General features: G+C 38.8%; 1 protein-coding gene across 1 annotated transcript; it reads left to right on the top strand.

The window, feature by feature from the left end:
* Positions 1-1,477: 1,477 nt before the first annotated feature.
* On the top strand, positions 1,478-25,136 carry LOC308668590 (lysosomal acid lipase/cholesteryl ester hydrolase-like; the record flags this gene model as incomplete). The annotated part of the gene is made up of 9 exons (XM_081328600.1): positions 1,478-1,603; positions 9,130-9,247; positions 11,958-12,156; positions 17,454-17,563; positions 19,044-19,177; positions 19,848-19,988; positions 21,364-21,435; positions 24,118-24,189; positions 24,903-25,136. 9 exons carry the CDS (start codon positions 1,478-1,480, stop codon positions 25,134-25,136), a joined length of 1,206 nt encoding a protein of 401 aa, XP_081184726.1.
* Positions 25,137-25,704: the final 568 nt, after the last annotated feature.

Below are 25,704 nucleotides of genomic sequence, written 5' to 3'. Positions count from 1 at the left end.
TTTTCACAATTGAATTTCATTTTGTTAGATAGCGCCCAGTGTTTGAGTCTGTCCAGATCCTCCTATATTTTAAGCCTATCTTCTGGAGTATTGGCTATTCCTGCCAGCTTGGTGACGTCTGCAAATTTGATGAGTTCCCCATCTATCCCCTCATCCAAATCATTGATGAAGATGTTGAAGAGCACTGGGCCCAGAACAGAGCCCTGGGGCACCCCACTACACACTTCCTTCCATGTAGATGCAGTTCCATTGAGGACCACACGCTGAGTACAGCCTGTCAGCCAGCTACGAATCCATCTGGTGGTGATGCTATCTAACCAACATTTTTCTATCTTATCAAGTAGTAGGTCATGATCTACTTTATCTACCACTTTACAATGCTTTGGTAAGGCCACACCAGGAATACTGCATCCAGTTTTGGTCACCACAATGTAAAAAAGATGTCGAGACTCTAGAAAGGGTACAGAGAAGAGCAACAAAGATTATTGGGGGACTGGAGGCTAAAATATATAGGGAACGGTTGCTGGAATTGGGTATGTGTAGTTTAATGAAGAGAAGGGTGAGGGGTGACATGATAGCAGTGTTCCAATATCTCAGGGGCTGCCACAAAGAAGAGGGAGTCAAGCTATTTTCCAAAGCACCTGAAAGCAGGACAAGAAGCAATGGATGGAAACTAGTCAAGGAGAGAAGCAACCTAGAACTAAGGAGAAACTTCCTGACAGTTTGAACAATTAACCAGTGGAACAACCTGCCTCTAGAAGTGGTGAATGCTCCAACACTGAAAGTTTTTAAAAAGAGACTGGACAGCCATTTGCCTGAAATGGTATAGGGTTTCCTGCCTGAGCAGGGGGTTGGACTAGATGACCTCCAAGGTACCTTCCAACTTCTTCTTCTTCTTCTTCTTCTTCTTCTTCTTCTTCTTCTTCTTCTTCTTCTTCTTCTTCTTCTTCTTCTTCTTCTTCTTCTTCTTCTTCTTCTTCTTCTTCTTCTTATTATTATTATTATTATTATTATTATTATTATTATTATTATTATTATTATTATTATTATTATTATTATTATTATTATTATTATTATTATTATTATTATTATTATTATTATTATTATTATTATTATTATTATTATTATTATTAATCAAATGCCTTACTGAAGTCGAAGTAAATTATATCTACAGCATTCCTCTGGTCCACTAATTTTGTGGACTAAGATTTGTCTGGCATGATCTGTTTTTGACAAACCCATATTGGCTTTTAGTGATGACTTTGTTTGCATCAAGGTGTTCGCTGATTTGTTGTTTATCTTTTCCAGAATCTTCCCAGGTATTGAGGTCAGGCTGATAGGTATGTAGTTTTCTGGATCTATTTTTTTTCCCCTTTTTTGAAGATGGGAACTACATCAGCTCTCTTCCAGTCCTCTGGTAGTTGCGGAAACTCGTGTTTCTAAAAAGTTAATAAATGACTGAATTGCTTCCTACAGGATGAAGATGAGGAGTTACATAATAATGGCTTATTTATGCCATGGAATGCTCAATTTGGAAGAACTGAAAGCTTCAGAAACACTTAACACAAACTATAAAGTGGACCCTGAATGTTTTATGAATATCGTATGTTAAATTCATTTTAACTGTTAATATTTTGATACATAAAGGAAATGCAAAACAGGCATCACACCAAATCTATAGCCTTCAAAGAATTGTTTATTCTATTTACTCCAGTGTGATGTAGACATGTTTAATGCTATATGCTATTTTATACAATATAAAAATCACCAAATAAGGGGAGAAAAGCAAAGTCAGGAACATTTTTTAAATTTTTATTTAGTTTTTTTATCCAACCTATATTTTTTATAAATAACTGAAAGCAACAAAAATATCTAATACTCTTTCTCCCTCTTATTTTCCCCACAACTACTCTATGAGATGAGTTGGGCTGAAAGAGTAAGTTGGAACGATGTCACCCAACTGGTTTTCACCAATATTTATGATCAGATGGTATCAAGATGGTACATATACAAGTAGTCCTTCGCTTACAACCACAACTGAGCCCAAAATTTCTATAGTTAAGTGAGACTTTTGTTAAGTGAGTTCTGCCCCATTTTATGACCTTTCTTTCCTTAGTTGTTAAGTGAATCATTGCAGTTGTTAAGTTAGTATCCTGTTTGTTAAGTGAATCTGGCTTCTCCATTGACTTTGCTTGTCAGAAGGTCACAAAAGGGGATCACATGACCCCAGTAAACTGCAACTGTCATAAATATGAACCAGTTGCCAAACATCTGAACTTTGATCAAATAATCATGGGGATGCTACAAAGATCATAAGTCTTTTTATATATACAACCAAGCAAGGTATGTAATAATAGACACAGTTTGTACAGGAAGCTTCCCCAAACAATATTTTTTACAAAAAACTGTGGTAGTTAGAGGTGATGACCAAAAGTACTTTATTTTTTCTGAGAGAAAAAAAAAACATAACTTCCAGCACCACCATAATCCAGATCTGAAGTTCTAGGCCCTAATGAGGAACACTACAAAATTAAATTGCTTGCCAGTCATATCACAGGCCAAGCATGTATTTTCTATTTTAAATCTTTAAAGACTTATTTCTGATAGCCTTTGCATTAAGCATTGACTAAGAGCTTTGCAAGTGTAAAACAATTCCATCTCCACAGAAAGAAAACTTGAAAATTACGTACAGGGTTAATGCAAGACATAGATGTCAAAAGATACACATATTAAAGCCATTTGAGATTCTCAATTCTCCTAATAAAAAAACACCCTAAAATTTATTTTTGTCTGTGTCATTCAAAGAATTTCAAAATATTATCAATATTCTTAAAACACCAGTTTTTCATTCCACTGACTTTGGAGGTGGATCCTCAACAAATAAATCTGATTTTGCTTATGCTCCACCTCTTTTTTTTTTTATTGAAAAGTTTTAGAAATACAATTTTCCTTTAAGAGTCCCCCCTTCCCCCTCCCCCCTCCCCCCTCCCTACCTCCCCCCCTCCCCCCTAACCCCTTCCCCCCCTCCCCCCCCGACTTCCCAGAGCTAAATACAAGGTATATGTATAAAAAGCAATCATAAACAATCATATACTAACAATTATAAACTCTAAAATCCAACACTCTCTAGCTTATATAGGATAAAACAAATAATAATAATATTAAATATGTATAAAAAGAAACTGAGATAAGAAAAGAAAAAAAACGAAAGAAGACTTATTCAAATGCTACATAAAACTTCTTAACCCTATACTTGTTCTGGATAAAATCAATCCATTTTCTCCATTCCATAATATAGCGTTCTTGCGAATGATCTTTCAAATAGGCCGAAATCTTCGCCATCTCTGCCAGGTCGGAAACCTTTAAAGTCCACTCCTCTATGGTCGGCAATTCCTCTTTCTTCCAATATTGGCCTATCAAAAGTCTTGCCGCCGTAGTTAAATTCAACATCAACTTAGTGTCCACAACTGTGGCATCTGTAATTATTCCCAACAAAAAAAATTGCGGACAAAACTTTAACCTCTGTTTAAAAATCTTCTGCATGTTCCACCAGACTTTTATCCAAAAAGCCTTAACCTTTTTACAAGTCCACCATATGTGAAAATATGTTGCGTCTTCATCGCCGCACCTCCAACATTTAGGCTGGTAATTCGGATACATACTTGCAAGCTTTTTAGGATCTAAATGCCATCTATAAAACATTTTATAAAAATTCTCTCTTAAATTTTGAGCTTGTGTAAATTTTACGTTCCTCACCCAAATCTTTTCCCACGTGTCCATTGTGATGACTTCCTGGATATTTTGGGCCCATTTTATCATACAATCCTTAATAAGCTCTGTTTCTGAGTCAATCTCTATCAATGCAAGATATATCCGTTTGATATGTGCTGGTCCCTGATTCCTAATTTGTTTTATCAAATTTTCATCAATCATTGTAAATCCATTTTTCTGGTCTTCTTTCCACCTGGCCCGTAACTGAGTATATTGAAACCAATTTTGAACAACCTTCTCTTCTCGCAAGAGGCTATATGATTTCAAACACCAGACGTTTCTTTCCAAACTGAGAATCTCCTTGTACGTAGTCAGATCATGTTTGAAGCCAACATGTATATTTTCTATTGCGTGTTTTGGAATTGCCCACAATGGTATCTTGCAACTTAACTTATGTCTGTACCTCTTCCAAACTCTCAGCAATGCCTGTCTTAAAATATGCACCCTAAACACGTTGTCTACCTTCTTATCATACAACAAATATGCATGCCAGCCAAACAACAAATCGTGGCCCTCTAGATTTAATAACCTCCCTTGCGTCAAATTAATCCAGTCACTTATTCCTACTAATGCAGCAGCTTCATAATATAATTTAAAATTAGGCAATTTAAGGCCCCCTCTCTCACGAGTATCCTGCATAATCTTAAGTTTAACTCGTGGTTTTTTCCCTGCCCACACAAATTTATTGATACCTCGCTGCCATTCCTCCAGATTAGAATCTTTCTTAAGAATCGGTATCATTTGAAATAAAAATAAAAATTTAGGCAGGACATTCATTTTTACTGCTGCAATCCGTCCCAACAAAGACAGTTGCAATTTTTTCCAACTCTCCAATTCTTTTTGAATTTTCCCCCATAATTTTTCATAATTATTTTTATATAGCTTTGTATTAGAGGGCGACAAAATCACCCCCAGATATTTAACCCTTTTAACAATCTCAAATCCAGTTAATCCTTCTATAAGGGCCTTTTGCGGTGTTGTCATGTTTTTGGCCAAAATTTTTGTTTTTTGTACATTAACCTTAAATCCAGAAACCTTCCCATATTGTGTTATTATCTCCATCAGGTCCACAACAGAGTTCTCTGGCTGGGTCACTGTAACAACCAGATCGTCTGCAAATGCTCTCAATCTGTAATCCTGATCTCCAATTTGAATCCCCTTAATTTTTCCCGGTAAGGGACGCGGTGGCTCAGTGGGTTAGGACGCTGAGCTTGTCGATTGGAAGGTCGGCAGTTTGGCGGGTCGAATCCCGAGTGCCGCGTAGCAGAGTGAGCGCCTGTTACTCGTCCCAGCTTCTGCCAACCTAGCAGTTCGAAAGCACGTAAAAATGCAAGTAGAAAAATAGGGACCACTCCGGTGGGAAGGTAACAGCGTTCCGTGCGCCTTTGGCGTCTAGTCATGCCGGCCACATGACCACGGAGACGTCCTCGGACAAGCGCTGGCTCTTCGGCTTTGAAACGGAGATGAGCACCGGCCCCTAGAGTCGGAAACGACTAGCACCCATGTGCGGGGGAACCTTTACCTTTACCTAATTTTTCCCGAATTCCGAATTTTAACCAATAATATCTCTAATGTTAACACAAATAACAAGGGCGATAACGGACACCCTTGCCTTGTGCCCTTCTCAATATTACATACTTCTGTCAAGCTATTATTAACTATAATTCGAGCAGTTTGTTTTTGATATAATGCCCTAATCGGTTGTAAAAAAATTTCCCCAAAATCCATTTTATCTAAAACTTTCAACAAAAATTTCCAATTCAATTGATCAAAAGCTTTTTCAGCATCTAAAAAAATTAGCACCGCAGCAATCTGGTTGTTCCTTTCCAAAAACTCTAACACATCAACTATATGCCTCACATTATTTTTCATTTGCCTACCACTAATAAACCCTGTTTGATCCCCATGAATCACCTGTTGCAGAACCCTCATCAGTCTATTAGCCAAAACCTTAGCAAATATCTTGTAATCTGTGTTTAAAAGCGATATCGGTCTATAATTTTTAACTTGAGTAGCATCTTGGTCTTCCTTCGGAATCAAAGAGATAAAAGCTGTTCTCCAAGACGGTGGCACCTTTCCCCCCCTCTGTATTGTCTGGAACAGTTCCTTTAATGGTTTTATCATTTCTAATTGTAAATTTTTATAATAGGCCGCAGTCAAGCCATCCGTACCTGGTGCTTTATCCACCTTCAATTCCTTAATTGCTGTAAAAATTTCTTCTTCTGTGATCAATTGATTAATCCCTTCTTTTTGTACTTGCGTAAGAACCGGGATGCTAGCATTTTCCAAATATATATCAATGTCTTTTTCATTAATTTTCTCCTTAGCATATAATTTAGAATAAAAATCCACAAAAGCGTCCTTGATAAGGTCCTGTTGAAACACAACCCTTCCTTTATGCTCAATCTTGTCTATATTAGAAGCCCTTTGTTTTTTCCTCAATCTATAAGCTAACCATCTACCTGGTTTGTTAGCGTTACAAAAGGTGTTATGCCTGGCAAACCGCAGATTGGTTGCCACTTGGTCAGCCATTAATTTATCAAATTGTCCTCTTAACAATTTAATAGCCTCCTTAGCCTTCACATCCTCTGAGTTCAAAATCAAAGCCTTTTCTTTTTCCTTTATTTCATTCTCCAGTTCTTTCCTCCTAGCTTCCACAGCACGTCTATGTTTATTGTTCATGTATATCAACACCCCTCTCATATACGCCTTGCTAGCATCCCACACCATATCCATAGAAGTACCTTTGTTCATATTAATTTCAAAAAAATCCTTCATCCGCTGTTTGCATTCTTCCACATTTCTCTGATTTCTAAACAAATTCTCATTTGCGCGCCACGAGCGCCTGTCTCTTTTCTCCTTATCAATCTCTAACCACACTGGACTATGATCAGAGATAGTTCTTGCACAAATCTTCACCTTTTTAGTCCTCAAAAAAAAGTCATTAGTCACCAAAATAAAATCAATCCTCGGAAAAGATTGATGTCTATCAGAATAAAAAGTATAATCCTTTTCCTGCAGGTATCTCTCGCGCCAGATATCTCGTAGTTCCAAGTCATCCTTCATTTCAAAAAAAGATTTAGGCAGTCTAGCATGACTTGGAATGCGCTTAAAAGCCCCAGCCTTATCCATCTGTACATCCATAACACCATTCCAATCCCCCATAAAAATAAAAGATTTATAATCCAACTGGGTAAGCTTTGTATGAAGTAAACTAAAAAAATCAGCCTGTTGTTGTTGTTGATTAGGGGCATACAGTCCAACTAGAAGCGTCTTTTTGCCCTCTAGCAACAAGTCTATCAGTACGTATCTTCCCTGCTTATCTGCTTCAATTAAATCCGCTGTTATGGCACTTTTAATATAAACAACCACTCCATTTTTCTTATTCATTGCAGAGGCAACAAAGTGCGTACCCAGTCTTGAGTTCAATAAAAGCTTTTGGTCCATAGCCCTAATATGCGTTTCTTGCAAACATATGACATCTATCTTAAATTGTTTTAAATATTGAAAAACCTTCTTTCTCTTCTGTGGTGAATTTAGTCCATTAACGTTCCAAGTCAAAAATTTAGTTGCCATGCATATCCTCCCAAAGCTCTCGAAGCACTGCTTTGATAGGACTATCTTCTTTAGGCCGTGCTCCTCCCACTGCTTGGCTATGTGTACGTTGTGAAGATTCTGAAGACTTTTGCTGGTCTTGTTCTTTTATTTTCTTTGCTCTTTTTAAAGCAGCACGCGTTACCCTTTGCTCTCTAGGATCATCCAAAGAGGTTGTAGCTTGATCTCCTCCAGCACCATTTTCCTCTGTTTCATCCTCTTGATGTTCTCCTTCTCCTTCTCCAGGTCCCTTTGCAGCTTCCAGAAGTGTTAATGGGGTTGCTTTCAAAACAGTATTGTAGAAATCACGCGCTTGCTTCACCGTAATCAACCGGTACCTTTTGCCTTCATACATCACCATCAGCCCGTCTGGAATCTCCCATCTGAACCTTATGTCTCGTTGCTTGAGCTCTTGCACAAGAAATGTAAAGTCCTTCCTTTTCCCAAAAATCTTTGGAGGGATCTCTTTTAAAACCAAGACTTCTTGATCAGCAATCACAACTTTAGCATCATAGGCAGCTTGTATAACCTCATCTCTGATTTCTCTTTTTGTAAAGTAAACCACCACATCTCTAGGCAACTTTCTCTGCCTGGCAATCCATGAGTTTACACGGAACACTTTATCCATAGCTGCTCTTATTTCCGATGCTGGCTGATTCAATACCACTTCAAAAGCCTCAGAAACCAGCTGCTTTAAATCTTCCTTAATGTTCTCTTTTAAACCTCTGATTCTAACAGCAAACTGCATCTGGTAATATTGGGCAAGGCTTAACTCCCTTTCCATTTTGTCTCTTAAATTTTCATTCTCCCGTACTTTAACTTCTAATATTTCATTCTTTTCAGTCAAATCATCCAGTTTTTCATCTAAATTTTCCACACATTCCGCCACTTTATGCACTGAAGACAAAATGTCTACCTTCATCACGCTGAACTTCTGTTCCATCCTCTCTTCCATTCTCTCCTCCAGTTTCTCCAATTTCTCCTCCATCTGTGCAAATTTATCAGCCATTGATTGATTAATTGAGTCCAAAAGTTTATCCAAAGCATCTCGTAAGTCCTTCGCTGTCAGTACATCAGGAGGATGCAACGCCTGTAATGATGAGTGTTGCACCGGAGGAGATCCACCACTCCGTAGAGTTTTAGGGGGAGGTTTAGCCGCCATCTTTTACTTTTCAATTATGACGCACTTTCACTAAAAGTTTAAAAAGTCCATCAAGCTCAAGAGTATAATAAAATAATCCTCTTCACCTTTTCCTCTTGTACCGCTCTGCCTGCTCCTTTAATCCATAGTCCTTTCTTCAGGCAGGGGTGGTCGCAGACGCCTGGCTCTGCTCCAAGAAGTCTGGCTGGCAGAGACGCCAGCCAGCTGGGAGCAACCCAGGCTTCAGGGGAGTTCAATCCTTCAGCCGCCCAAGCTCCAAGCTCAGGCGGCCCCGGAGAACTCTACCCCTACCTGGGGCCTCACCCCCTCCTCTTCTCCTGAGGAGGGGGCTTCAATTTCGCCCGAACAGCTGATCGGCGCTGTTTCGGGCGAAAAAACAACAGCTGAGCCGCGGGCAGCCCAGGAAGGCTGTCTCCATCGCCGCGGAGCCACCGGAAGTCCCTTATGCTCCACCTCTTGAATGTTGGCAACCTCCCTGAAGTTGGAGGTCATGAAAGTGGAATATTCCTGAGATTTCTGCTGTATTCATCATCTTGTTTGCTCATTTATGTTCAGAAAATATAACTGCAAACAAGAGTTCTCTGTTTTCTTTCTACCAACAGAGGGAGATTATCCATTTTCATAACTATCCAAGTGAGGAATATCATGTTGAAACAGAAGATGGATATATACTTACCATTTACAGAATACCTCATGGAAGGTATAATGCTGCAAGTAAAGGTAAGACAATGGGCAAGTCAAATAACATCCAAATGCAGGTGCTGCTGTGCCCGCTTCACCAGTTTCACACTGTTGAGCGACCAGGCCAGCCTACTCGTTAGCTGCACACCCCGGAATCTGGTACTGGTAACCATCTCCACAGGTGAATCATTTATGCACAGAGAAGTGTGGCTGTGCCTGCCTTTTCTTAAATTGACAATGATCTCTTTGGTTTTTCTGGTATTTAAAACTAGGCTGTTTTCCTTACATCAGTTCACCAACCACTTAACCTCCTTGTGGTAAGCTTCCACCTTATCATCATGAACAAGGCCCACTACTGTTGTATCATCTGCAAACTTCACAATATGGTTGGTGGCAAACCTATCACAACAGTCATGGTCAACAGGGTGAACAGCAGCGGACTTAGGACTGTAACCTTCTCCTTTCAATATCTTAGAAGAGACCGACTGACAGATTAATTAAGATTTTCAGAATCTTACACTCCTCTTTTCAATGAAAAGTTTTTAAAAACAAGAATGGTATAATAAAACAGCAAACTATTGTGACAAACCATCGCAAAAATTATTGCAAGAAAGAAACTAAGGCCACCAAAAACAAAACCGTCCAATTACTAACCAGAATGAGAACTGCAACTTTATACCGTTTACAACAAAATCTATATTAGGTGCTGCTTCTAAACCAAATTAGTATCTCTCTCATTTGGATTCTAATTGCTGAAGTTATTTTTTTACCTTTGATTTTAGCTGAAATCCTGTATCATTTACTGTATAATGGAAAAAGGTCAAGAATTCAGGGAAAAAAGGGAAAAAATAGAACCAGGAAACTACAGACCTATCAGCCTGACCTCAATACCTGGGAAGATTCTGGAAAAGATAATCAAACAACAAATCAGCGAACACCTTGATGCAAACAAAGTCATCACTAAAAGCCAACATGGGTTTGTCAAAAACAGATCACGCCAGACAAATCTTATTACATTCTTTGACCAAGTGACAAAACTAGTGGACCAGAGGAATGCTGTAGATATAATTTATTTGGACTTCAGTAAGGCATTTGATAAAGTAGATCACAACCTACCACTTGATAAGATAGAAAAATGTGGGTTAGATAGCATCACCACCAGATGGATTCGTAGCTGGCTGACAGGCCATACTCAGCATGTGGTCCTCAATGGAACTGCATCTACATGGAAGAAAGTGTGTAGTGGGGTGCCCCAGGGCTCTGTTCTGGGCCCAGTGCTCTTCAAAATCTTCATTAACGATTTGGATGAGGGGATAGATGGGGAACTCATCAAATTTGCAGACGACACCAAGCTGGCAGGAATAGCCAATACTCCAGAAGTTAGGCTTAAGATACAGAAGGATCTGGACAGACTCGAACAGTGGGCACTATATAACAAAATGAAATTCAATGGTGAAAAAAGTAAGGTTCTACATTTAGGCAGGAAAAATCAAATGCACAGGTATAGTATAGGTGGTATCTTGCTCAATAGTAGTAACTGTGAGAGGGATCTCGGAGTCCTAGTAGACAATCACCTCAATATGAGCCAGCAGTGTGCTGCAGCTGCCAAAACAGCCAACACAGTGCTAGGCTGCATTAACAGAGGGATAGAATCAAGATCAAGTGAAGTACTAATACCACTTTACAATGCTTTGGTAAGGCCACACCTGGAATACTGCATCCAGTTTTGGTCACCACGATGTAAAAAAGATGTCGAGACTCTAGAAAGGGTACAGAGAAGAGCAACAAAGATGATTAGGGGGCTTCCTCCTTCTTCTTAACTCCGTTCTATCACTTCCCACCATTTCATGCAGCCGGCTCTACATGGTAGGACCAATTACTGTCTTTGACCTTGAAATACAGTCCATTCATCATCTACCACATCTTGTTTGCTGTAATCTTCTCTGCATAATGAGTTCATGAGTTCTGCTATCTGGCAAAGGCTGTTAGCAGTGATAGTATCCACTTATACAGGCCAGGCACAGGGGTCTCAGCAAGGGGATACATCATTAAACAACAGTCAGAGTCAGAATACAGGAAAGTAGTCTCTTAAGAAAACATCTGTAGAATTGTCTATTAAAGAATGTTTTAGGATCCAATGGAAGCTTCTCATGAAATGTTTCAAAATAAACAGTGAAGATTTAAAAAAAAAACTTTCAAAGGTGAATCCCATTTAAGATGCATTGGGAAAATGTTTTAGCTATAAAACCTGCTTAGTAGGTTGAGTCTTGAAAGATTAAGAACAATATATCCTCAATTTGAGGGTATTACTGATGCATCTTGAAGTACTGTAGATCACAATACTGTTTAAAAGATAATTGATAATCCAATAGGATAAGCAGTCTAGCAATTTCTTTTAAAAAAGAAAAGTTCTCCAGTCTTTGTATATAAAAGTCTACATTGGAAGATTATATCACGGTACTGTTGAGAATATATCATAATGTTGGAGACAAAGGAATGGATTTGGTTATGTTTATAGAGTATATCCATTGAATCAATAAAATCTCAGTTCCTAAATTCTATGGATTTAACCACGTAATGATCATGCTTTCATTCCAGCCAGCGTTACCTACCATATTTTGAACAATAGATTGTGAGAATGTCCACAAATGTTGATTCTTTGCAAGATTTATTTGCAACTAATACTTCAGTTGTTTTGTAATCTTCAATGATCTGGCTCATTAAAAAAGCATCTCTTCTTATTTTACAGCTGCACGACCTGTTGTGTTTTTGCTACATAGTGCCCTTGGAGATGCTTCCCACTGGATTTCTAACCAGCCCTACAACAGTTTTGGTTTCATATTAGCAGATAATGGTTATGACGTTTGGCTTGGAAATAGCAGAGGAAACACCTGGTCTTCAAATCACAAGACACTGAAGCCATGGCAGAAGGAATTCTGGGAGTTTAGGTAAAATCTAAAAGCATTAGCAGATGCTTAATTATTAGCTTAAAAAGATAGAAGCAGGAGGCAGTTTGTTGTAGTGGTTAAGGCATCAGGCTAGAAACCAGGAAACTATGACTTCTAATTCTATCTTGGGCATGAACCCAGCTGGATGACCTTGGCCAGTCAGTCTCAGAGTACAGGCAATGGCGAACCACTTCTGAAATTTTGCCAAATAAACTTCAGGGACTTGCCCAGGTGGTTGCTTGGAATCAAGACTGACTTGAAAGGATAAGAATTGAATTGAATTGAATTGAATTGAATTGAATTGAATTGAATTGAATTGAATTGAATTGAATTGAATTGAATTGAATTGAATTGAATTGAATATAAAGTAGAACCAGGGATGAAAACTGATCTCTGGGGCTTCTGTCTACTAAGCTTATTCCAATAATAAAAAAATAAAAACAGAATTAGGGATGAAAGCTGATATTCTAATTCCTCCCTCAGAACGATATATAAACTCCCTTATGTAGGAAGAAAAATCAGGTCCAGTTCCAATCCAGAATAAAATAGAAGGTATGTTTATTGATGAGAAGAACCAGCAACTGCATGCAGTTCTGGGACAGCTGACAAAATGGCTGAATGAGTGGATGGATTTTTATAGGGTTCTGATCAAGATGCTCCAGGGGGTTGTGCAATGTAGTGAGCATTGTGCCTTTTGCTATTCTAATGGTGATGGGTTAATCCGATGTTGTAAAGGTCATGTCCTGTCCTTAGAATTTGGGTGGGGAAATGTAAATTCTTAATCCCATCAGCTGTGGGGGCTAAAGGCATTTTGTTTATGAACAGATTAACCCAGTCTTTCTTAATAGGTACAAAATATCCATCTCTAAAGACTTGAGGCTTCTGCTTGAGGCTATTAAGAAAGACTGGGGCAACTTTCTGCTGTTAAGATTTTTCTCCATTTCTCCTTTAGGGACTCTGAAACATTTCTTACTAAACATGCTCTGGCTGCAAAGTCAGCATGTGTGTTCAGTGATTGTTAGATAGACTTTCAACCTTGCTAGCAAAGATTTTAATTATATTCAATCTAGTGATATTCAGTGAATCTAGATTAGGTTCTGGGCTGAGGGTATTAATCTTGACAGAAGTAAATGAAAGGTCTTCAAAAATTTAATATGGAAAGAAAAATTTAAAATTGAATTTGCTGCAGTAGAAATTTACTGAGTGGAGAAGATAGGAACCAGGAAAGGAGAGCAAAAAGAAAGGATATAAGTGAAACACATAGACAAAAATTAGCTGGGTCTTAGAGTGGGAAAAGAAGAAGACAAGCTATAAAAACATACGTAAGAAAAGATAACTAGCAAAACAGGAAATAACCTATTTTTTCTAAGCGGTCATAAAAAAGGGAGCCAGAACTCAGGCAAATGAGTATGTGCAATTAGTTGATTAATATTAACTGACACACCTTGCATAAATTATCTCTTAATTTTAATGTAGATGGGATGTATGATTTAGTATGTAGCAGGAAATATGTAGGAGGTGGTCAGAAAGAGTGTAACCTCATAGGACCTCAGCTAATGGGGAAAGAGGAGGGATGTGCGGCCGGGAAAAGGGCTGTATAAAGAAGGGAATATTTTGGGTTGAAACTTTGGAGAGAACCAAGCTTTGATAGCTTCTCTCCCCGCTTATTGCAATAAATGAAACAAAAGGCCTTCACTGTGTCTTGGTTGGTTATTGGTCAGGCGAGCTTGCCTCTGGTCATGAAGGAAAGTAGGCAGGAGGGTATAACAATCTGGTCATACTCAGTGCTTTTTTTCTAAAAAAAAAGGTGCCAGAACTCTCATCTTGGCAGGCGCAGGAGGTGGGGTGGCGGAGTGGTGGCGCTGCTGCGGTCACAGGTGCCAGGGGTGTTGGTGGTGGGCTGTCCCCCGGGGCTGGAGCCAGCACGGCTGGTGCTGTGGGAGCAGCGGGCCCACTCTATATGGTGGGGCTGTGCAGGTTGGGTGGCAGAGGTGGTACGGGCCAGGCGATGCAGGGCGGCCACTTAGGGATGCAGGGCGAGGCGACGGTGGCACAGGTCCAGCACCAGGTAGGCCACCAGCCTGGCTGACATGGGTGAGCACAAGGAAGGAGTGCACATGGACTCCGCAGAACCCACCTCCCACTCCTTGTCCTCTCTTACTTACCTAGTTGAGATGGTGTAGTTGGGCAGCAGGGAGGGATACAAAGTTCCTGCCAACTCGCCTTCGCTGCAGAAACTTGCCGGTGCAACGTTTGTCAGTCAGGTTTTTTGACACACTCAGCAGCAATTCCTATTGACTTTTGAAAGCCAATAGGCTTTTGAAAGCCAATAGAGGGAGTAGCATAGCTTGTGCAAAAGCTTTTTTTTGTGCAAAAAAGGGTGCCAGAATGCCATTCTGAGTGTTCAATGAGAAAGAAGCCCTGCTTTTATGTTTTAATCTTATAATTTTAAAAATATTCTAAGTTGCCCCAAACCTCGCCATTTGGATTGCATACAAATATTATATAATCGGTAAATAAAGGTAGAACATATGTTAAATATGCATCAAATGATAATATGCTTCCCTACAAAGTCAATTCTTGCTCAATGACAGACCAAGGAGTTAACTCGGAAAGGCAAGAGGAAAATCTAGAAGAGGTCTGTGCAACTTGTAGAAGGGAAAGGCCCACACTGATAAATTAAAAATCTTTGTGGTCTGCAAAGGAATGCTGGTGGGCTAATCAATGATTTGGTGACTAGAGGAGCATCTACAGTGTTGGAGTTTGTGGTCATGGAGGCACTAGGCAACATGACTTTCAGGGCAGTGGTGGTGATTTTATTAATTTTTTAAAAAAAGTCTGTGCTTTGTCCAAGGGTGCTTGGTAGGCTGCATGTACAGGCCTGGTCTAGAATTTATTTTGGAGCATTCAATTATCTAGAGCAGGCATGTCAAACTCATTTTGTTTGAGGCAACTTCTTATAAAAGAATTGCCATTAATTTGTTTTAATAAAATAATTTAAATCAATTTTTCACTTGATTTCAAATTAAATGAATTATATTGGTTGACAATGAGATCTTTTTTAGTACATTTGCCAAATGCAATAAACTGGTTTTAGGTATACATGTGCACTAATTATTTCAACACCAATATATTTTAACAACATATTCTAATTGTAAATGAATGCAAATGCAAATTATAGAATTTTTTTGTGCAAAAATAAAACAAAATAACAGATTTAAGAGCTGTTATCATTAGTTATCCTTAGATAAAATCCAGAACTTTGTTATACTGTATTTAATGAACAGATGCTTTGGGATTAAAAAAAAAAAGACTGACTACATTTGATTGTGTATCGCCATGGCATTAAAACAAAATTTGAACAGTGTATGAAAAATAAAAGTTCCCTAAACGTCTGCTGGCTATATCTATACATTTTCCTTGATAGCACTCTATTGCCTTCTTTTAACCTTTTGGTCAACTTCCCATCTTAAAAAAGGCAAGGCACTGGGAGCTGAAAGTTACAGAGACTGTTTAAGTGGGTTGCTAAGCAAACTGTTCACACTTTGCCCTTCTTAACCTCCCACTTTTAAATTAGCCTGTAAATTAGCATTTCCTTCCATTTGAGCCATCTGAAGGCCTGTCACTGCAATGCCTTCTGCTGCTCTGCAACCTGGCTGCCTGAGGAGAATTTGGCTCTCCGGAACAGTTTCCTTCAGCTTTTTTTTCTTTTTTTGTGCAAAAAAAAGGTGCCGGAATGCTGTTCTGAGCGTTCTATGGGCAAAAAAGCCCTGGATATATCACATATAATTGAAGATTGTAATTAGTTGTGTGTGCATGTTCAGCAAGTGTGATGTATTTGTGCTGGCATTTCTAGGCCTCTTTCCAACCACATCCAGAAAAATTTGGAACAAACATTGGAATTCTTAAGGCCATGTTTGGTATTTCCCAGCAATCTGTTACTGGAAGGAAAAAGCAATCCCTGCTATGTTACTGATCCCAGAGAACCATTTGCATGTATGCAGGTATCCTTAGGGTACCATAGTTATGGATGAGAAATGTTGGTTGCAAAGTTGGCATTTCTGGATGTAATACAGATATTTTGGACTTATTTTTGTTTCTTTGCATGTTTGATATTTTTAAAAAGGCATATGCTACTGACTACGCTTATGCACATATGTAACATCTTTTGCTAGGATACATGACCACTGCTTTTCCAGAATGTGAAAAGTGAAAGATTGTGACTAAACAAAATTTTAATGTACAGATAATACCACCAGAAATTATTTTAGCCTTTTTAATAAATGTTGTTACTGATGTTAAGTTCACCATGGAAAACATCATATATTGTTATGTATATGCTAGGTTAATTATTTAAAGACTGAAGTGCAACATAACTAGATTCTAAATAATCTATTTTTCAAAACACACAACAGTCCAAACAGTAAAAGTAAAGTCCAAATTAAGAATATTTCATTCTTAAGAATTGTTTAATTTAAAGTGGTTTAGTTGCAATAGATGGTTAGATTCAAGATAGTTTTCAAGAGTATGTACAAAAGATACTATTTTTTCTAGCATCAGCTAAATTAGACATATTACATTGAGAAAAATGTTTCTCATTTCTTTCCTGTTACCTTTATTGATTTCATTGCAGAGATGTTAACATAGGAAATAGATTATTTTGTTATCTAATTTTACCTTCCAAAAGACAGAAGCAGATGAAAAATGTGAGGTTCTTTCCTATTGGCTTCTTTGAATTAGCTGTTTTAGATTCTAAAAGTTTAGTTCCTAAAGAAGTAACCCTGTAAATAATTTTAATGTACTCTTCTAGTGCAGGCTCTTTTATGACTCAAGGACTTCAACTCCCAGAATTCCTGAGTCAGCATGGCTCAGCTTGAAAACCTCTCCCTTTTCCCTCAGCATGGCTGGCTCAGGATTTCTGGGAGTTGAAGTCCACAAGTCATAAAAAAGAGCCAAGATTGCCTAGCCCTACAATAGGCTTTCAGAGGGAGCTTTTTTTTTTTTTTTTTGCAAAAAAAAGATGCTGGAACGCCATTCTGAGCATTCTATGAGGAAAAAAAGCCCTGGTCATACTAATTCAACAGGATCTGTAATCTAGTATCCTATTATTTTCTCCTAAGCTTTCCCAACAAACTGATCTTCATTTACATCTTCTGCAATCCTTCTTACACTTGTACCAATACTTTTACAGCTTTTTACCCTATGGTCCTTTCCATGAGATCAGCTGAACTAATGTCTAAGCAAAATGGCCTAGGCTTGAATTTATAAAGCCATGTGCTTCCTTTGTTTCTTCCTAGTTTTCATGAGATGGGATACTATGATATTCCAGCAGCCATACACTTTATCCTGAACAAAACCAAACAACAGCAGCTTTATTATGTGGGCCATTCAGAAGGCACAACTGCTGGTAAGTTATATAGGCAAATCTATGAGCAGGATTGAATGGGGGAAACTACTACAGTCCACACATTGCAATTGTACAATTGCAATGTACAATTTGAGAATGCATCTGCTCTGGCAAATAGTTTATGGAGGAGGCCAAGTCAGGAAGAATTGAACAAATCAACTTCTGAATTCCTATTAATCAAGAGCCACTTTGCAATGCTTGGCTCATCTAACCCAGCCCGTCCTCTGTAAGAGTTTTTTGCGATAAGTCTTGCCACACTCTACACAAAGATAAGCCTCTCGGCACTGTGAGGAGAGCACCCCACTGCCTGCCAAAACTGGGCAGGATGGGAATGGGTGGCATTGCACAGGTAATGTCGACTCTCACACTTCTCATAGTGTCCCCTCCCCCGGAGCCCACCAAACCAGATATGTGAAGTAGATGAGGGTCATTTTCTGGCCACTTCCAGGTGATGGTACATTTCTTCATTCCTCATGAAGGGTGATACCTCCCCAGCTCTTTCTTGCCTTTTTTTCTCCCCCCCCCCCTCACCTCAAATATTTTCCCGCCACTCTGTTAGGAAGGAAGGAAGGAAAGAAGGAAGGAAGGAAGGAAGGAAGGAAGGAAGGAAGGAAGGAAGGAAGGAAGGAGATGGGAAAGAGAAAGAGGGAGGCAGGGAAGGATGCAGGGAGGGAAACAGGAAGGAAGGAAGGAAGGAAGGAAGGAAGGAAGGAAGGAAGGAAGGAAGGAAGGAAGGAAGGAAGGAAGGAAGGAAGGAAGGAAGGAGATTGGAATGAGAGGAGGGAGGGTCTGAGTGAAGTCCTGCCTTAGTCCTGCCCTGTTGCCCTTTTGCCATCCCCTTGCCCCCTCCTCCTGGCCTATCCTGGAGGTCTCCCATCCTATTGCAAAGGATGCTTTGGTTACAAAGCCAGGTCTCCTCGTATGGAGAGGGAGTGGGCTTCCCTATTATCTACTCGCTTTGCCCTCCTGCACCCACCATGAGCAACCTGGTTAAGGAGAGCGAGCATAGCAGCAGCCTTGAGGAGGAAGTAAGCGCAGCTGGGAACCCCCTTGGGTAAGTGGGGCTGGGCTAGATGTCATGGGAGCTCGAGGACTGGGCTGGGCGTTTGAACTCTGCTGTCCAGGGCTCCGGGCAGCCTGTGCCACCATCCAGCTCTTCCTGCACGGTCTGAGAGGGACAGTGAGGCTCCTCCAGTGGACCATGCCCTGGTACTCGCCCTGGTTCCACCCCCCTCTGCTGGAGACTCTTGGATCTTCCCCAGTCCTGCCCAGGCGCCCACAGGTACCCTGATGCGAGTGACATCAAGCTGGCCATGCCCACCGAGTAAGTCACATCCACCCTGGCCACACCCACCCAGCTCCATGTGGGCAACCACAATGCTGATGAGGCCCTCAATGAAACTGAATTTGACACCCTTGGTTTGTTCTCCTCTACAGTTGAAGAGGCCCAGTTTCTCTGCAAAATCTTTTATTTCTTCAGGTTTCATCTCATTCTCTACTTGGCCAGAACTGGCTGAAAAACTCAAGGTGTTTTTTGGAATGGGACCTATAGCTACACTAACATATGCTACAACTCCTATATTAAAAATAAATATGACTCGTTCGCTATTTCATGTAAGTGCTTTTGGGATCTGTTGATGCATTAAACAGTCAAATGCAGTATTCCAAAGAAAGTAACAGTAAAGTAATGAAAAGAGGGCATAGCTTGAAAAGGAAGTCAATCATCCAAAGAGAGTTGGAATATAATGCTGTTTTTTTCTTTTTTTTCTTTTGCCCCACACTTTTCCCTTCCTTTTTTCTCCCTTATTTTCCTAATATTTTCTTTTGTATTTTTGTATTTTATATTATAAAGGAATAAAAATTTTTTAAAAAAAGGTTAATGTTTTTTATCTCTGGGAGCCACCAAAGTTGGCTGAAAGATGGTGGCTTTATAAATGTTTAAAATAAAATAAGATAAAAAACTCATAACTGACTATAGTTTTTTTTTAGGAGAAAAATCATTGAAAATCATAATATGGTATGTGATGATTATCATATTATTTATATTTCATTAATATAGTTTTAATTACAATAACCTAAATTAAATGAACTTTTGTTTTTTCTTTTCCACCTTTTGGAATTTCAACTTTGTAGCATGCGAAGATCCAGTTTGTGTATTCCTGAACTAAGGAGTTTTTCTTTCTTAAATTTGTGGTTTATAGTGGATATGGGGTTAGGATGATATTTAATCTGGCTTAATTCTATCAGTTCTAATTTAATGAATAAATTAATTAATATATTTCAGACCCTGTTTGGCTACAAAGGAATTTTGCAGTATCCTACTTCTATGAGAAAGCTAATGGTTTCATTTTGTAATTTTCAACCTATAATCTGCGAACGTACATTTTCCTTTATAGCTGGTTCTAACACTCCCAATTGGAACATGGTATGTATAAAAGAAAAGTGGGTCAGGCTTGGTTTCTATTAAAAATGTTTGCACTTCTGGTTGCAAAACAACACTTTTTCTTAAATTAAGGCTGAGTATGGTCCACAAGTCAAATCTCACCTGCCACCTGGTTTTTATATGGCTGCCAAGCTAAGCATGGATGGGCGAGTGGGCAACAGATCACGAAGTCCAAGACTCTGGGATCTGAAGCAGAGCCAAGAGACAAAGATGGGAAATTCTGAGCAGCAGTGACTGATCTCTTGAGCCCTTCCTTGTCAGGGGAGGGTTATTACTCCCCTATCAGAGGGCGATGAACCGTGGCTCATTCGCATGGTGAACATCAAAGAAAGAAATCTGAGGCATATTCTACTGTAAAACTTTTAATGAGAAAACAAATACCTAAACTGACTACATTCTCTCATCAGGCAGAATACAAAGTAAAAAGTGAGAAAACTGTGAGAAACTTTTTCTAGACATGCGCACAAAACAGTTTGAAACCATAACATCGCTGGACATTTGAGATTCACTATGGTTACATGATAAGATAGTCACACAGGTGCAGAGAGCAGGGGAAAATGTACAGATAGAAATGGGCTGCTGGCAAAACTAAAAAAAACGGCAGTGACATTCCTAGGCCAGCATTGTCCAATGCCTGATGCGCTCCCTAGCCTGCAGACCTGCCAGCCACTCATATGGAGGCAGGGGGAAGGGTATCGAATCTGGCCATTTACACAAAAGGTTTGCAAGCCCTTAGATTAAACCCTTTCTCAAATTTTATATAAGACAAAGTTGAGCTTTACTATTAACCTTTGCATTTCAAGATTTCCTGAAAGAAAGGATTAATTTTGTGCAAAAGGTTTAGAATAGGAAAGGTAACTGTGTTCATTATATTTGAACTGAGAACTTTCCAAGTTGTTTTTAGCAAATGTTGTTCCAATAGAATTGAAGAATTAAGCTTCACGATTATTCCAAAAACTAATAGCTAGTATCCAATGTCAGCAAACTGGAATGAGAATTGTTTGAAAATTAAAAAGACAAAGCACATAGACTGCATTCTGAGCTGCCCCTTTATATTTCTGGCTAGTTGCAGGATAACAAATGACTAGAGTCATCCAAGACTATTGATGTATTTGCAATCAACTTCAAAATATAAAGTAACTATATAGCAAATTAACTCCAGCTGAATTTTGAAAATTAAATCCACTGCACTGCACAGAACAAGAAAGTATCCTGGATTGGGGATGTTCATCAATTGTATAAGATCTATTCATGAATGTAAATAGCCTCCAAAATTTAGAAAAGCCCTTATTGAATTTTTGCTATACAGCATGTACAATTAATTAGGGAATTAAGTTGAACGATTGTTTTATTTCAGAGTCGTATGGATGTGTATGTAGCACATTCTCCTGCTGGAACATCTGTGCAAAACATTTTTCACTGGAAACAGGTATGTTATTGTATCATGGAATGAATCCAGTTCTAACCATATGTAGAAGAGTTAATCATTCTACTATATTGAATTTTAATTGAATTTATTAAATTTATATGCTGCCCTTCTCCCTAAGGACTCAGGGCAGCTCACAACAATAAAAAGTTAAAAGAAACATAAAATACAAAATTTAAAAAAGAATTGAACTACAAATGTAATAAATACATAACAATTAACCCAATAAAACCAAATTTAAAACTATAGTTAGTCCAGGCCCGATTGTTGGAACATCCACGTCTTCAGGTCATGGTGGAAGGACCAAAGGTCAGGGGCCATCCGCAGCTCCGGAGGCAACTCATTCCAGAGGGTCGGCGCGCCCACAGAGAAGGCTCTCCCCCTGGGGGTCGCCAGCTGGCATTGCTTAACCAACGGAACCCTGAGGAGGCCGACTCTGTGGGAGTGAACCGAGTGATGGGAGGTTGACAATGGCAGCAGGTGGTCTCGCAAGAACCCCGGGCCTAAGCCATGTAGAGCTTTAAAGGTAATTACCAGCACCTTGAATCGCACCCAGAGGGCAACTGGAAGCCAATGCAGCTCACGCAGGAGTGGTGTAACATGGAAATATCGAGAAAATCCCATAAGCACCCACGTGGCCGCATTTTGCACCAGCTGAAGCCTCCGGGTTGCTTCTCACTAACCCTGGATCCAGTGGAGCTTTGTGTGAATTGATGAAACATTTCCAACACCAGTAAAAATTGTAATTAAAATACAACCTAATAAATCACATCCATACACATATACCCATTATACCAGCAGTACTAGACACAAATAGAATGATTTAGAATAGAATGAGTCAGGTCAAAGAAATCAACCAAACAAATATACTTAAGTATATAATTTATAAATTCCATTGTTATAATAAAATTATACTTAAGGAGATCCATTCATGATCATCTGGTGGCAGAAAGGGAGAAAACAAATTGAATGTCTATAACAACTTATGTGCTCTGCATATAAGTTAAATAGGCATCGCAACAGTATACAGCCTTGCCGGACTCCTTTCCCAATTTTGAACCAATCAGTGGTTCCATGTCCAGTTCTTACTGTTGCTTCTTGACCCTCATATAGGTTTCTCAAGAGACAAATAAGATGGTCTGGTACTCCCATATCTTTAAGAACTTGCCACAGTTTGTTGTGATCCACACAATCAAAGGCTTTAGAATAGTCAATGAAGCAGAAATAGGCATTTTTCTGGAACTCCCTAGGTTTCTCCATGATCCAGCGTATGTTGGCAATTTGATCTCTAGTTCCTCTGCCTCTTCAAAATCCTGCCTGTACAGTACTTCTGGTAGTTCAGGTATTTCAGGTTTAAGGATTTTTTTTAAAAAAAATTAAAAATTGTTAAAACATTACTGACTAAAGTAAAAAAATGGCTAAGAAGAAGAGCACTAGATCAGAGAAAGCAACCTAAAATTGTAAGGTTTGTAACATTACTCAAAACTGTCTCTTTTGTGGGTAATAATCTGCACCTTGTAATATCTGGAATTACATTCAGCTCATTCAGCATATGATGTTAGCATATAGCTTTTCTGTTTATGCTGCAATATTTATTGTTTGTATAGAAAGTCTCCAGGTTAAGACTGTCTTGCTTTAAGGATGAACCATAGTTAAGAACAGAGCTTATCCTAGCAAAATTCAAGTTAAATACACAATGATTCAGATTAAATACACAATGCTTCAATTTCATTAAATCACATTACTTATACAGAATTAAACAGTAATACTGTTCTGGGTTAAATACAAATCTGAGCTAAGGACAGACAGACTTAATTGAACTTGTTCTTGAATTGGGGACTGCCTGTATACAGCACTTTCTACATAAAGCATGTTTCAAAGTTTTTTTAAACAGAAAATTTTCTAAGTTCCATTTTGGAAAATTATAAAAATTAAATCTAGTACTGCTATTGAAGTAACTATAACAATAAGTTGGAAATATTGGGATGATCATATTGTTATAAAATTGCTGAAATAGATATTGTGACTACTTGAATACTGTAGGCTATCACTAGCCTAAGTCCTTTAAGTTATGGTTGCATTAGAATAAATTGTCCTTTTATTTTGTTGAGGTTGAAGCATGAGTAATATTGCTTTGATACATGTGAATTTATTTATTTCCTTTATGGATTTGCCCATCTGTATACACATTTTCTGTACTTTATTTATTTTATTGTAAGCTGACTAAAGTCACATATAGTATACAGAAAATGTTTCTTTCTCTCTCTCTCTCTCTCTCTCTCTCTCTCTCTCTCTCTCTCTCTCTCTCTCTCTCTCTCTCTCTCTCTCTGTGTGTGTGTGTGTGTGTGTGTGTGTGTGTGTGTGTGTGTGTGTGTGTGTGTGCAATCTTGGGCATCAAACCAGGTTTTCAAGGTCTTGCAGAAGACCAGCATGGATGGGACCAATCCAGCCCACAGCTGATGGTACCCAGGCATAATCTCCTGCTGGAGGGGACAGATAGAGACCACTGGGCAGAGACGGTCCCATAAGTAACTCAGTCCTAAGCCATGAAGAGTTTTAAAGGTGACAACCAGCACATTGAGTTGCATCTGGAAGCCAATGTAGCTTGTATAGCAGTGGTGTCATGTTATCAAAATGACTGGTAATATTTTATTCAGTTCTGTAATTACATACTATTGATTACAGATCCATAATAAAAAAGGGTTTCAAGCATATGACTATGGCACTAAGGAAAAGAATATGAAGAAATATAACCAGGTATGAGAATAAAACAGTTTTCCTGTGAAATATGCTTGTAGCTTTTAGATCCCTGTTAGATGTGTTGTAGATGGGTAGAATTTTTTTTCCACTGTTTAAAATTTTGCAGGCTGAGGTTGAGCAAAATAACAAAAGTGCATCAAAGTGATTGTAAATGTAAAACAAATATTTCTTACCTTCCCAATCTGAATACAGTCAACACCTAAATGTAATTTAGACTCTAGATGGTTTGCAATGTAGAAGCATTATTTGCAAATTGCTCCCAACAATCTGGGTCTTTGTTTTACCAGCCTCAGAAGGATGGTACGGTGAGTCAACCTGGAGCCAAACTCCAGGCTACGGGAAGAGTTTGCCTACAATATATTGCACTTTAACCACTGCGCCACTAGGGCTCCTTTACATCAGTAAATTGCATCATTAATTTAAGCTAGCATGTTCTCTTTTAGACCAATGGCACAATGTCTTGCCCTTTCTGGGGCTCTGAGCTGATTGAAGGCAAACATCAGAATTTAAAAAAAACACATCTAACACACTCACACATACACACAGAGAGACTTGGTTTCATTACAGTTTTGGCGTTTGCACTGAGTTCTAGGAAATCCTACTACTTTGCTTGCTCACTGCCTTTTTTTAAAGTGGTAATATTTTATATGTTGTATCTTTTCCTGAGAATTATTTAGAGTTTTTTTCAGGTGTGTTGCTTTTCTTCCCAGACAACTCCTCCTGTATACAAGATAGAAGATATAAAAATACCCATTGCACTCTGGTCTGGTGGAAATGACTTATTTGTGAACATAAGAGACGTCGAGGCATTAATAGCGCGGCTTAGTAATGTCATTTATCACCAACATGTTCCTGAATGGCAACATCTGGATTACATTTGGGGAATGGATGCAACTGAGATTATGTATATGTGTATCATTGAGATAATGAAAAGTTATGCCTGATTCCTCAGCAGCGATCTCCAGAGAAAGCATGTTGTATGATGACAATTTAAAAACACACCTTAAAGTCATAATGCAGCTGAGCTGATTAGTTGAAGAAATATTTGCAATCTGACTGAACACTGTTTCCCTAAATGGTATTTGCATTAACAAATCACTTCTTCAAACTGTTCCTGTTTCCTCTGAATTCTTTACCTTATTCCTCTGTAATTGAGAAACAAATTAAATTCTCATAGACCATCAAGAGATTTCCTTTTTTATTTGGATGCCCATCATAGCAGCAATATTAAGTTATAGTACTAATAAAATGAGGTAGCAGTAGAAAAGAATAAAAGTTTGCTAAACACGTTGATATGCCTTCTGTTGGATGCAAACTTGCTGGATACGTTCTGGGGAGAAGCAGCACTTTACAAAGCCAGTCTGCAAAACGAAAGGAAAAATCCATATGGAAGGGGAGCAAGTCTACTCTGTCACAGCTAAAGGCATTTGATGGCAAGTGTTATGCACATATCCCTAAAGAAAAGAAATTAAATGGCACATTTGGAGCAAAAGCTTACCAGGTTTTAGATTT

This window comes from Vipera berus, assembly GCF_964194415.1.
Source record: "Vipera berus genome assembly, chromosome: 5".
NCBI lineage: Eukaryota > Metazoa > Chordata > Lepidosauria > Squamata > Viperidae > Vipera > Vipera berus.
The sequence above is the reverse complement of the archived record's forward strand: the minus strand, read 5'-3'. Positions and strand labels throughout refer to the sequence as shown.